The sequence below is a fragment of the Vulpes lagopus genome, chromosome 8 (genome assembly GCF_018345385.1).
Source record: "Vulpes lagopus strain Blue_001 chromosome 8, ASM1834538v1, whole genome shotgun sequence".
Lineage (NCBI taxonomy): Eukaryota > Metazoa > Chordata > Mammalia > Carnivora > Canidae > Vulpes > Vulpes lagopus.
Genome location: NC_054831.1, coordinates 108,542,823 through 108,557,258, shown reverse-complemented (window position 1 = coordinate 108,557,258; position 14,436 = coordinate 108,542,823). Strand labels below are relative to the sequence as shown.

General features: G+C 40.5%; 1 protein-coding gene across 3 annotated transcripts in view; it reads left to right on the top strand.

Annotated features, from left to right (window-relative positions):
• NUP93 (nucleoporin 93) overlaps window positions 1-14,436 on the top strand; it is a 109,679-nt gene that overhangs the window by 62,715 nt on the left and 32,528 nt on the right. For 2 of the 3 annotated variants that reach the window (XM_041767374.1, XM_041767377.1), the window contains 2 exons: window positions 6,725-6,787; window positions 12,097-12,225. In XM_041767374.1, coding sequence (XP_041623308.1) covers window positions 6,725-6,787; window positions 12,097-12,225 — 192 coding nt within the window. Of the gene's footprint in view, window positions 1-5,578; window positions 5,599-6,724; window positions 6,788-12,096; window positions 12,226-14,436 lie in introns of those variants that run through there. The other variant, XM_041767375.1, reaches the window with a different exon arrangement.

The window sequence follows — 14,436 nt, the reverse complement described above, 5'->3', positions numbered from 1 at the left end:
ACCTGTCTTTCTAGAAATCAGACACTTCTCCCTTTCACTATCTAAGGTTATAACGGCTACTTGCAGTGGTTATTGGAAGTCTTGTTTCCATCTTGGAGCAGAGCCTCTTGATTATTCTAGTTTTTAAGTTTATTTATTTATTTATTTTATCTGCTTGGTTTTCTTTTCCTTCTTCATTGCCTTCCTAGCGGTTGCTTTTGTCCTTGCAATGTTTTTTCCATCCAGATTGACCATTTTCTACTGTCACTGCTTACTTGTTAGTATTTTGATTTGTAATGTTGGTTACAGATTTCCTGTTAATTTGTATATCATTATGTATCAAATGAGAGAAGACTTTTAAAGCACTCACCATGTGTTTTTGTCTTACCTCACATACCTTTTTATAGAGCATCTGGCCCGCTGTGGGTGGCTCACTTTAGATTTTGTCAGAGTAGATTGTCAGTTGATCTGTTGAAAGGGAAGAGACATGGAATCATCTTTAGTGTTTTGACGACCATGTAAAATATGGCTTTTGCTTTGTGGGACCATGCTAGACTATTATTCTATATTTTTTGTTTTATTTTTAAATGGTCAGGAAATCTATATTCAAGATCTTCAAACTGTTTATGTAACTGTCCAGCAAATCACTTATTTGTTGTAGATGGGAAGCAAAGATTTGTGAAAGAGTCACTGTAAGCTCTTTTTTTGCCATCTTACTTTTCTAGCTAAAGTAGATATAGAAATTTTTCTCACAGAGACCCTTATTTCTTACAGTTTTCACTTTTGGAAAGCAAATAAGCTAAGAGAATTTGGCCATTTGACAAAAACAAACATCCTTGTGCCCACTCCCTTCTTCTGCAGTAGGAGTTAGCTGCCACTTGCATTCTGAAACCCCGGCTGCCTGGTGACTAAAAATAAGGCCATTTCATGCCTGTCTTTTCCAACGTGAGCCATTTAAAAGACAGATTGGCTGGTCAGGTCCCTGAGATCTAACCACATGTTTGATAGGAGAATTGGCTTACCTGTGGTTATGTTCTGGGTTGTTCTTGATTAGTACAGGTATCCCCTGCACTATTCAGAAGTTTGTGTTAAGCCACTTTGCTTTTACAGAAGGCCCACATTAGTACCTGTTTTTGCTAACAAAAGAAATCCAAAGCAGACTTCTGTTTTTACGAAAAAGGTGAAAAGCAAAAAAAGCCTTCAGTATTTGTTTTGTAGCAGAGGCAGCACCATGCAAACTCCTTCCCTGAGAGCCACGCTCAGTATCTCAGCCTCAGCTGCCAGTGCTTTGAACTGTATCTGTGAGCATCTGTGCTCTATCATGTTTTATTTTGTGCATCCATTAACAAGATGTGCTCTAAGGTACCAGAAAAGCCAAAGAGAGGTTATTTTGGGGTCTGGGAACACAAAAAAGTTTTTTCATAGGTATTAATGGCAATTGCTTCTTTGCTTTATGTCTTTCTGGCTTACGAAAGGTTTCAAAGGAATGTTCTGCTTTCAGATGGTGGGGGAAACCTTTATACATTACAAGGCATCCCACTTCCTCTATTAAAGATGGAACACATGGGGTCGGGGGTGCCTGGGCGGCTTAGTTGGTTAAGCATCTGACTCTTGGTCTCAGCTCAGGTCTTAATCTCAGGGGCATGAGTTTGAGCCCCGCACTGGGCTCCACGCTGGGCATGGGGCCTCCTTTAAAAAAAAAAAAAAGGAACACATGGCTGGAGATAATGCTTGGGCAGATATATGCTCCACAGCAATAAATAGTAACAATATTTTGGGATGCCAAAAAGTTGACATCTAGAGCAGTAATTTCCAGCTTTTATATTTTACACCATGACCCACCTCATACATAGAAATATGTAAACATAATTGAAAGAACCAAGTTTCAGAGAATAGTATTTACCCATACCACATGTCTCTGTTGCATTTTATTTCATTTAAAAAAAAAATGCTGATCAGGGGATCCCTGGGTGGCTCAGCGGTTTAGCACCTGCCTTTGGCTCAGGGCGTGATCCTGGAGACCTGGGATCAAGTCCCACATCGGGCTCCCTACAGGGAGCCTGCTTCTCCTTCTGCCTGTGTCTCTGGCCCTCTCTCTGTGTATCTCATGAATAAATAAATAAAATCTTAAAAAAACAAATGCTGATCAATTTTATGACCCAATTATGAGTTCTGACCCACATTTTGAAAAACACTGTTTAAAGGAATGCCAAAAACCTGATATTTATTGTCTCATTCCTCCTCCTAACTATATGAGGTAGGGGGAAAAAAGTAATAAATATGTAACCATAAAATATCTGTTTATTCTACCTTGATTTGCTGTGATAGAAACCGTATGGTAAAAAAAAAAAGAAAAAAGAAAAAAGAAAAGAAACCGTATGGTAGAACGGAAAAAAGTAAAGGGGTCAGAAAATTTGGATTCTATGAACTAGGTATTCTTAATACGGACCCACAGCATTGTAAAGTTGGTAGAAGCTCTAGAAATCATCTTGAAAGGTCCTTTCAGTGTTTAAATCTATATTAAGGACGTAACGTAAAGTATGATCCGGTTAAGTAGCACCAAGAGATGGTTTTAGTATTGGGTTAAAGCGAGGACTAGGTGTTTAACACACACCTAGTACAGAGTAAGCCCCATAGCAGTGAAAGGGTTAGCCCTTGTTAGTACTGGTATAAGAGCTGGTACTCTCTGAGGCTTCAGTTTTATTTATTTTTATTTATTTATTATTTATTTATTATTTATTTATTTATTTATTTATTTATTTATTTTTAAAAAGATTTTATTTACTTATTCATGAGAGACACACAGGGAGAGGCAGAGAGAGGCAAGGATGGGAGAAGCAGCCTCCCTGCAGGGAGCTCGATGCGGGACTTGACCCTGGGACCCTGGGATCACGACCTGGGCCCGAGGCAGGCGCCACCGCAGAGCCACCCAGGCGCCCCCTTCAGCTTTATTTTTAAAGAGGATCTGATAATGGACGAAGAAAACAAATTTAAAGATATTTTGCTTCCTTCTTGGACTCTGCTTTTTTAGAGAGAAAAGGAATTTTTTCTTTATATTCTTGATTTAAAAGTGTATTGTTTTATAAGTATCTGAGAAACATGGGATCTCTTGAGAGTTAGAGCTGTGCTGAGTGAATTCTGTGTCTTTTCCTAATTGGGAAACTGGTCCAATTAGTTAAATGCGGAGATTCTGTTTCTTACCTGTAAAATGGAAAGGGGGTGGATGGGAGAGAGTGGAGTGATCATGTCTTTTCTTCTGTATTGTTAAAAGATTAGCAGTAATGTCTTTGAATTGGTTAGGCAGTGTCTGGCCCTTAATTGCTTCCTGAATGGGAGCTATTATATGTTATAGAAAGCTTGAAACCAAAACCCATTCAAGGAGCCAGTTAGAAGAGGGTCTGTTTCCAAGACTCTGGCAGGAGGAGCAGTATACAGATGGGGAAGTCAGGAGTAGTAATCTTACTTAGCAGGCCTGCAGATGTTTGTGGAATGTTCTTTATTGAGTGGGCCAGCAGTAGACAGGTCAGGTGGGAGCCTGTGAGCAATTAAAAAGTGCTTGTTGGCAAGAAGAGGGGACATTAGTGATGCAGTGCTCTGTGGGTCACAGTTAAACGGCTGGCATCTTCGAGCAGGGAGATGGGCTGTTTTGTCTTGTCTGTCCAGAGTCTTCATTGTGGCAGGGAGCCCTGCCCAGTGAGAAAAGGCACCTCCCAGGTCACCCTTCACGCCCTCAGTCCTATAGAAAACCCATTTTCTGATGAGCTAGAAAAGTATCTCTCTGGGATGTGGGGTGTGAGAGGCACCTCCCAGAAGTGGTGGGAAGGAAAGGAAACACACGTAGAAAAGGGAAGTCGAGGGAGAGGTCCCCGGGAAACTTGGACCAAGTCAAGTATTTATCTGCCCAACGATTTAGTTCCCTCTAGGTGTCGGTTCTTTGAAAGAAAGTAACTGTCTGCCACTAGATGGCACCCAGGCCCCGGGACTGTTGCAACTTGTATGTATTAATAGTTCTTTTAAAGATTCTTTTCAAAAGATAGGCCACTAATGTGTTGTTTTTTAAAATAAAATGTGATAATGTAGGCTATTTTGGAGACGAATAAAGGATGAAAAATTGAAATCCAAAATCTATGTATTTTATGTTTGTGCTATCGAGAAAGCCCAACTGTTGAAGTACATATGGCTCATGGTCTTTGTTCATAGGGAGACACTGTCTAAAATCTGAATCTCATGCACAGGTGTTCAATTTACTTATTAGTGAGACTTTTGGAATCTGGGTTTATAATGAATATATTTCTTTAAATATTTTATTTACTTATTTGAGAGAGCGAGCGCACGCGTGAGCAGGACCAGAGAGGAGAGGGAGAATCCCAGGACCCTGGGATCATGACCTCAGCTGAAGGCAGATGCTTAACCGACTGAGCCACCCAGGCACCCCTGTAATGAATATTTTCAAGAAGAGAGTAATCTGTTCCTAAGCCAGCATTTTTTTCTTTGTTTCATCACTATTTGACATTTCATCTCTTAGAAAATTTGGAATTGTGTTTCTTACAGAATATTATGTTGCCTTTAAACAAATATGTCTGATTATTGTTTTGCGTTTGTGTTTTAATTGTGTGTGTGTGCACACACACGAGTTACATGTAGACACGGGTACATTAAAGGAATGGCACAGGCTGGTCATTGAGAAGAGCAGAGGAAGACCATAGAGGGCATGGGGCACTTGGCATGGCCCCTCCCACACCAACCAGAAAGAAGAAAGACCAGACCTTGTCAAGCAGTGGTTATCACCCTCCCACCCCCATTCCAAAGATGGCTTGTGTAGACAGTCCACCTCCCATAGCAGCCAGGAAAGGGTGCCACAAAACACAATCTATGCATACCCTTTGCTCAGGAGCAGCGTTCAATGATAATTCCATAGCTTTATTTATGAACTGTAATACTGAAACCTTTAGTATTAGCCATTAAAGACTACTTGGAAAAATGAAATTACAATAAAGGTTTGTTGACTTGATTCATTTGCTGTGAAGGGCATAAACAGGGTCTGTTAAAATCCTCCCCATCATTTCATGTCTGGCTCCCCTGAGATGGCCAGAAGCAGGGATGTGGTAACAAGCTGCCTCCTGAATGGACCACATGGGGTACTAACTTTATGTGCTCTGGTTTATCAAGGCCATTGCATTAGTAGGCAAGTGACTAATGCCTCTCCCCACTCCACCCCAACACCAAACAGCAGTGTGGGCATTTGGAGCAGTCTTCATGTGCCCTCAGAGCTGCTGAAGAGCTGCCTCAGGGACTGCCCTGGAGGAGCCTGTGTGAGGGAACTGTTTCCTTGGCTGCTCGCCATTGCCTGTGTTCATTCTAGTGCACTGCCAGCTTCGGGTGTGACAGCATGTGGGAGAATCATGGGCTAATAAGTAAGAAATCAGGAATCTATGAAGAATAATAATATTTTATTTAAATTTATATTTCCAATTGTAGTGGCCTTCTCTCATGTTTTTGTTTTGTTTTGTTTTAGAAAATCAGCAGCAACTTTGTATCTGGGACTGCTTGAACAACATATATATATTAAAATGTTATGGTTGTTAAGATATCATAGATGATCAAAAATTAACCATGACAGTAAGTTTTCAAAACTGTCAAATAATGGTTTTAAAATTTAGCCTGTCTTCAAAACTTGAGCTTAATTCTACTTTGTATTATATTCCCCCAGAGTTCATATTCCTGGGCGTTTCCCTCTGATGTCATTAACAGATCTAAATCTAATTGATTCTTTTACTTTTTATTTATTTATTTTTTAAATAGGCCCCATGCTGGGCATGGGGCTTGAACCCATGACTCTGAGATCAATATTTGGATGCTTAACTGACTAAGCCCCTCAGGTGCCCCTAAATCCAATTGATTCTGATAATAGAGCTACATGTAATTGAACCTTGAGTCTAGTGCTTGATTGCATTATCTCATTTACTATTCATTTTACATACAGGTAAACTAAGGTTGAAAGAGTTTGAGCGACTTGGCTAAATTCATACCATCAGTAAATTGAGACACCATGATTTGAAACTAAGTCTCATTATGTTACTGTGTAGTTGCATTTTGTAGGCATTTAGCTGTGTGCACATTAAACCAGACTTGACTGTCTTCTCTTCATCCCATCTATATTAATCAAGCAGTGAGTGTCATCAGGACTGAAATAGGGAGTGCAGGTGCAAACCCCAAAAGAAATGTGTAGTTTTTCTGTTTATTTGTGTTTTGTTTTGGGGAGTGTCCCAGCCATTGACAAATAAGTGGAAAACACCCAGACAAGTGGATGGTGCTGCTTCTGCAACGTTAGGAAGAAATTGAAGAACAAATTAAAAGCAACAGAGAAATATAGGCTAACGAAGAGTTAGAAGCACTGTGACTGTTGTGTCGGCAAAGCTGTGTCTCTAATCTGGGCCATTCAGAAATACGGAAGGCCAATCTTGACAGTTCTGTTTTATATGTTTATAGGATATGTGACTCAATCTACTGTTTCATTGGGACTTCAGCTCCTAAGAGTCATCATGTGCTCCCAGCATGAAAGAAACTAGGAAACACCTAGAAAAACCATCTATTTTGATGTTTTTGAGTTAAGAAATTTCTGTCAGGGTGAAAATGGAGAGGATGCTAGATATCTTTATGGTTATTTTTTTCCTTACAGTGTAGTTTTGATTATCTGAAGGTTGATTTTAACCTAAGTTTCGTCATTTTTTTCCCCCTTTCCTAGGGCTTCCTGAAGAACGAGAAGGACAATGCCCTGCTATCTGCCATTGAAGAGTCTCGGAAGAGGGTAAGAAAGGGACCGTCATGAGGATGTGCACCATTGTGAGGGCAGCAGTTTATACAGGGAGTGCAAGTTTTGGAAGCTGGAGCCTGTGTCCAGGCCCAGCTTTCCTACTTAGTTAATTCACCAGAGGGAGTTCTACAGGAACTGTTTTGAGGAAGATATCATACTCTACATGTAGTTAGGGACTGAAATATATCTGAAACCGAATGGCCAATTAATTATTAAATTAATCTTAAAGTGGAAGGCCAGATAGTTCTTTGGTTTCATTGTTACGTATAAAATAGGTATTTCAATTTCTGTTGAAACAGCAGTTCAGAAAAGCAGTTAGGATCATTGATAATTTTCCTTAATTTTTCTTTTTATCATACAATTTGATTTTTTTGTGTTACCCTTTATATGAACAATTTTCCCAGGCTCTTTAAATAAATAAAAGGAAAGGAAAGAAACTAGCTTGGTGCTCCAAAAGATGATAAGGAAGCCAGCCAGAGCTGCCATTATACATGCACCAATATTTTACATTAGCATTCCCTCAAGATATTCAAACATTGTTTCCCAACATGTGTTATCTCCATTTGTTTCTGTCAAGAGTTAGAAGATCAAAACCTTTCCAAAAGATCCCATGACAGAGTAAGAGATTTTTTAGGTCCCTGGAGTCCTTTGGGGTGGGGAGGGAGGAATGTCAGCAGTCATGTGAAGTCGATTTTTTAAAATGTCGCTCTTCCCAGTAAGGAGGCCGGGGAGGGTTCACTCTAGTCTGCTAGCAGTGGCTGTCTCTGCAAAAGTGAATAGGGGTAAAGGGGAAACCTCTTCAGAGCTGTCCTCTGTTGTTTACTTTATAACTCTTATATCAAGTGAAATATGTAATTTAAAATAAATTACATTTTAAAAATGATTAAATAAATTGCTTCTCAGTGTGCTTTATTAAAATATTCTGTGCAGGTGAGAATACCTCAGGAAGGCTGATGTGAGATAGGGCAGCAGGAGGGCTTGCGAGCTCTAATTTATAAGATGATCCAAAGGCAATTTATTTAAATGATTGGTATATTTAATTATCAGAGTAAAAAAATAATCCCTAAAATTTTATTAAGTATATTTTTGGCAATAGTATTTATTAGAGAAATTCACTTGATTCAGATTTGAAAAAAAAAATTGTTTTAAACGGCTTTTTTGTTCACACTTTGAGGAACTCACCAACATTGATTTTCCTGCTGTAAAGGACCAGTGAAATTAAATTAGGATTGTCGGATGCCACTGAGCCTTATTAATCCATTTACCCTGCGGAATGTGTTTCTGGAATTGGCAGTCTCTGAACATTGTGCCATACTGAGACTAAATGTGCAGCCAGCCAAAACATTTAAGTGACATACCACAGTGCAAAATGTGTGCATATGTGTTTGTGAGGGAGATGTTCCGGTGTTGGGAGCTGTCATGGGGGGAGACCTTTCACCTGTCTGGACAGCAGGAGACTACCACTGAGCGAGAATTATTTTCAAACAAAAGGTGAGTGGTTTCCTGGCATTTTGGTGGTAATTTCATGTCTGAATAACTTGCCAATGTCCTGCTGAAATGCCAAGAAAACAAGCTACAAAACCACAAATATGTCCTATCTTTTTCCATTTGGTGCATCCCAGCAAAAACAGAACAACATTATCAGAACATATGTAGAGTTTCTAAAAGCCAGCAACAGCTCAATAATATGCGGGTGTGAAGTCAAAGCATATTGCCCTATTCCCTTTTTGAAAATGGGGTTCATGTGATCCCCACCTGTTTTTAATTCAGTTGCCCAGTTCCCTTGCTGCCTTCCTTTCTTAACTGTGTGCAGAGAGATAGATGTCCACACATAACTCAGAAGAGTCCAATTTAATTTGTAATTTCTCCACTGCTTTGTCTTTTTCTGCAGTTTGTTTTTCCTTCCTTTCAATTTTTACACATCTGCACACCCTTCAGGTTATCCCTTTTCTCTTCCCTTGGATTCCTTTCCTTCTTGTCCCTCCTGTTCCTGCCTTTCACCTTGTCTCAGACCCTTACTGTCTTTCTCTCCTCTTAGTTGTTGGTAGCTTTGTTGATTCTCGCTCATTAGCTCTTCTGTTGACATTCTTCTTTGCACCTAATCCAGTGGTTCAGTTGTGGATCTAAAGGGAATAGGCTGGAATAGGGCAGATGGGTGGCTGATCATACCTGATTAGCCCACAAATTAGATGTTCATTAGCTCTAATGTAATTAAAATAAGCTAGGGGTTGCAAGGTCAAAGGAAGAGAATTTTAATGCTGGGCCATTTTTTTTTTTTTAATTTGAAGCTCCTTATCACACTAATGATGAATGGAACCACAGTGCTGTTCATTCAGGTTGTGGGGCTGTTTCTAAAGGAGAAGCCTGGCATACTGCTCAGGAATATCTGAGGATTTGAACCCAGAAAGCTGCCAGTTTTCAGAGTACTTCCTGTGTTCTTGAAATAGGAGTTCTTGGCACATAGGTGGGCAGCCTGATTAACAGGTGTTGGTTAATTCCCACTCTTGTCACTCTAACCCTTTAAATGATGCTGGAAGTCTGTCCCCACTGTCCTCATCGACAGTGTCTCTGGGTAGTATACTATCTGTTATCTTCAGTTGCTTTTATTCTTCTGCCGTTCTTTATCAGCCAGAGACTTATCCTTAAGAAAAATCTTGTGACACTCTGGAATCCTCAGTCAATACCACAGCTTAGGCAGTGCCTCACCCCCTGTAGCAAGCTCAGAAAGCTGTATGGTATGCCAGCCTTCCCCCACCTCCTTATTTCTGTCCCATCTGGTCCTCGTGCTATATAGCCTTTCATTTTCCCTTGCTAGGAGAGGTTCAAGGCTGAGGACATTTTTGGGTTGATCACTAAAGTGTTGAAGAATTTGTAGTTCACTTGTGCACCATTTCTAGATATCTTCTGGGGAAACCATCCCCTTTCCTACGCCTGACGCTGCCTTTCTGTTCCAGTATGCTTCTCTCCATTCAAAATGCATAGCTCTCATATTGAAGGTCACTAACGGAACAAGAGAAAATGATTTTTCCCTCGGGTATTTTTTCATCCTAGGCTAACTAACTGGAATATGGTCCATTCTGCCTGACTGTAGTGAGAAGCAAACAGGTGGAAGACTTTTTAAATTTTTGTCATTACCATCTCTTTGTGTCTTCAGAATACATATTAGAGAAGGAATTCATTGATTGATGGACCAAAATCACACTTGCAGGATATGTCAGCTTTCTTCCTAAACATTTTTTTTGTATGTGTCTGGTGTCTGTCTTTTTCACATTTTAATAAATATTGGTCCATACTCAAACATCCATTTGTAGGAAGAGTATATATGGTTTTTCTGACAGTTTCCCAGGGCTCATATATATGGATATTATCAGTATAAACTATCTGTGTTGCCAAAAATAAAGTAGGCATTACTAATACTCATTCCCTTGGTGCTGCCTAATTAGATGCCAGTCTGATTATAAATGAAGTGGCTTTTGGAAAAGTGGGCCGAAGCTGTTGGGAAACCTGGTCTGCCAGTTAAAGAGTAACAGGCTAAGAACGGTCATGATTCTGTGTCTGTTAAGTGGCTTTCATTTCTTCAGAAGGTTTTGTTGTGCCTTTTCCTTCCCTCACGTCCTTCCTTCTTTGTTTTCTTTCTTTCTTTTTCTCTTTTTCCTTTTCTTTCTGAGCACCTTTGTTTTGGCAACAACCTGCACTGTTACCTCTAGACAGGCTTGAGGTTTGCCAGACATTTTCAGTGGTGACTTTGGGTAGAGTGGTAGGAGACCTAATCATAGAAGGGGCCACTTTTCTTTTACTGGTTTGCTTCCTTCTGTGAAAATATTGCTGTCTCTTTAAAAATAAAGACATTGGGAGACTGTTGTTTTTGTCTTTTCTTAGATGTTTACTAAAAACCATTGATTTTTGTAATCCAAGAAAAAGTACTTCAGTTTAAACTGTGATGTGCTATCACTTGTAATATGCAGCCTAATTTCAGAGATTTAAAGGGTATTTATCTTAATGAGCGCATGAAAAGATGTTCAACATCACTAATCATTAGGGAAATGTAAATAAATCAAAACCATGAGAAATCAACTCAACCCCATTACAATGGCTACTTGCCCAAAGAAAGAAAGAAAACAACTCAGAGGGGATCCCTGGGTGGCTCAGCGGTTTGGCGCCTGCCTTTGGCCCAGGGCGCGATCTTGGAGTCCCGGGATCAAGTCCCGTGTCGGGCTCCCGGCATGGAGCCTGCTTCTCCCTCTGCCTGTGTTTCTGCCTGCCTCTCTCTCTCGCTCTCTCTTATAAATAAATAAATAAATTTTTAAAAAAAGAAAAGAAAGGAAAACAACTCAGAATATAGTGTTGGCAGGGGTGTAGAGAAACTGGAACCTTTGTGCACTGTTGGTGGGAATGTAAAACGGCCCATCCTCTATGGAAACAGTTTTCAGTCCAGTCCAAGAAATTAAACACTGTATTTATACCCGGAAAAATTGAAAGCAGGAGCTTGAAGAGATAATTGTACATCCATGTTTATAAGCAGCATTACTCACAATAATCAAAGGTGGAAGCAACTCAAGTGTCCATGGATGGATGGCAAAATGTGGAATACAAAACAATGGAATATTATTCAGCCTTAAAAAGGAAGGAAATTCGGGGATCCCTGGGTGGCTCAGCGGTTTGGCACCTGCCTTCAGCCCAGGGCGTGATCCTGGAGACCCAGGATCGAGTCCCACATTGGGCTCCCTGCGTGGAGCCTGCTTCTCCCTCTACCTATGTCTCTGCCTCTCTCTCTCTGTGTCTCTTATGAATAAATAAATAAAATCTTAGGAGAAAAAAAAGAAATTCTGCATATGCTACAAAACAGATGAACCTTGAGGATGTTCTATTAAATGGAATAAACCAATCACAAAAAAAGACAAATGCTGTATGATTGCACTTATGTGAGGTACCTAGAAGTAGTTGAAAACAGAGAATAGAGTGGTGATTCCCAGGGGCTGGGGGAAGGAGAGTGGGGAGTCAGTGTTTAACGGAATAGAATTTCAGTTTTGCAAGATGAAAAGAATTGTGGAGTTGTATGGTGGTGGCAGCCACATGACAGTCTGAATGTACTAATATCACTGAACTGTACAGTCAAAAATGGTTAAGTAAATTTTATGTGTATTTTACCAGTATTAAAACTTTTTTTTTTTAAACGGGTTAGACTAAGGATAATTTTTAAAGTAAGTAACTTTTGCTCTTGAGGGGCTTTCGTTTTCTGTTGAACTTTTAAGGAAACTGTTGTTTTCCCATTTGGGTCATCTCCTTCTGTTCCTTTCTGACAGACCTTTGGCATGGCTGAGGAGTACCATCGAGAGTCCATGCTGGTTGAGTGGGAGCAAGTGAAACAGCGAATTCTCCATACACTGCTGGCATCAGGAGAAGATGCCCTGGACTTTACTCAAGAAAGTGAGGTAGGTTGAATCCAGAAGATAAGCCACTAATAAAAATGTGAGGTCAGGGAATACTTATCTACTCGACTACTGGCAGTCTTGGTGCAGATGATCACTGCCTCCCCCTGGAGACACTTAGCTTTCCCTGGCCTCCAGAATGCCCACATTTGCTGGGATTTCCTCTAGCCTGTCGGTTATTTCTGCTCAGCTTCCTATGCTGAGTCTTCCTCAAACTCCTTGACCCCTAGATATTTGAGTGTTCCAGGGATCAATCCTTGATCTGTTCTTTCTCCCTCAATCATTGCCATTTTGATTTCATCTGGGCTTATAGCTTTACATACCATTTCTATGCTGAAGAGGCAGACATACCTTGCAGCCCTAAATCCTAGACTCATTTTTCTAGTAGTCTTCTTGGCTCTACTTGGATGTCTTTAATAGTCATCTCAAATTCTACATGTCTATAATTGTGTCATGATAGCAACTGCCGGCCATCCCCCTTCCATGCCAGCCTTCCAGCCCTCTCTTTTCACAGAATTTATCATCTTTTTAAATGGCAGTTCCAGTGTTTCACTTATTCAGATCAAAAACTTCAGATTCATTTTTGTCCTCTCCTTCTCCCACCTAGTCTTTCTCACATGTTCACAAGTCCAATTAACCTTACTCTCAAAATATACCCAAATTCCAACCACTTCTTATTACTCCAGTGTTAGCACTCTGGTCCAGACTACCATCACCTCTCACTCATATTATTGAACTAGCCTCTTAACTGCTGGTTTTACTTATCTATTGCTGTCTAACAAATTACTCCAAACCATAGTGGCTGAAAACAAGTGTTTAGCTTAGCTGGGTATTTTTGGCTCAGGGTTTCTTGAAGAGTATTAGCTGAAGGTATACTCATTTCAGGGCTCAACTCAGGGAGGATCCACCCCTAAGCTCCCTCAGTGTGGCTCTCAGCAAGCCTCAGATTTTTCCGGGCCTTTGGCCAGAATATCAGTTTCTTGTCATGTGGGTCTCTCTGTTGTGCTGCTCACAGCATAAAACTTGCTTCCCCTGGAGCAAGATTGGGGAATCTGAAGGAGAGCTAAAGTGTTCCCTACACAGAAACCAATCTTTCTATGACTTCATCATGGAAGTAGTTATCTTACCCCTGTTTGTTCAGAGTAAGTAATAAAATCCAGCCTATACTCGTGGAGAAAAGATTATATAAGAGCTTGAATCCTAGGAGGTGGGGATCTGGGGGAGACCATTTGAGAGGTGGTCAACCACGCTAGTCTCCCTGCTTTTGCCCTGTACAATCTCTTCTCAACATAGCAGCTAGAATAACCCCGTTAAAACATGGGTTAAATCATGTCACTCCTCTGCTTAGGATCCTCCAGTGACACCTACCCTGCCTGGACTGAAAGCCAAAGTCTTTACCATAACCTCTCTGTCCCCACCTGACCTGGTGTTGCTATCTCTCCAAACTTATCTCCTACTACTCTTCCCACTGTTCTTTTTGCTCCAGCCATGCAAGCTCCTCTTTCTTGAACAAAGCCTGCAGGCTTGCTCCTGCCTCAGGTCTTCTGTGCTTCCTCTTGCATTCTGCCAAGAATATTCTTTACCCAAATAGCTGTGTGGCCCTCTCCCTCACTTCTTTAAGTATTTACTGAGTGCCATCTCAATGAGGCCTTCTGAGGTCTTGACACCTGCACTCTAACACAGCCTCTCCCCATTCAACACTTCTGTATCCCCTTTTCTTGCTGTATTTTTCTTTTCAGCATTTTCTTCCACACACTATTGTGTATATTTTATGTCTTTACACTGCTTAGTGCCTGTTTCTGATGGTAGAAGGTAAGCTCCTTGAAGATAAGGACTGCTCTATGTCTTGATTTTACTTATACCTCCAATACCTAGATGAGTACCTGGAACATGGTAGATGCTCCAGAAATATTCGCTGATCAAATCTTTGGCCTCTGGCTAACTTTGTGCTAGCTGAAGTAGTAGAGATATGGTGAAATTGTGATTTTTAGAGTGGGTATGTTAATAGGGTTTGTTTTAATTGCCAGTGTTTATTGATTGGTGGTAGTGCTAAGTTGAGGGTTTTCTTCTCTTTAAAATCTGATTTTTTTTTTAAAGATTTTATTTATTTATTCATGAGAGACACAGAGAGAGGCAGAAACATAGGCAGAGGGAGAAGCAGGCTCCCTGCGGGGGGAGCCCGATGTGGGACTCGATCCCAGAACTCCAGGATCA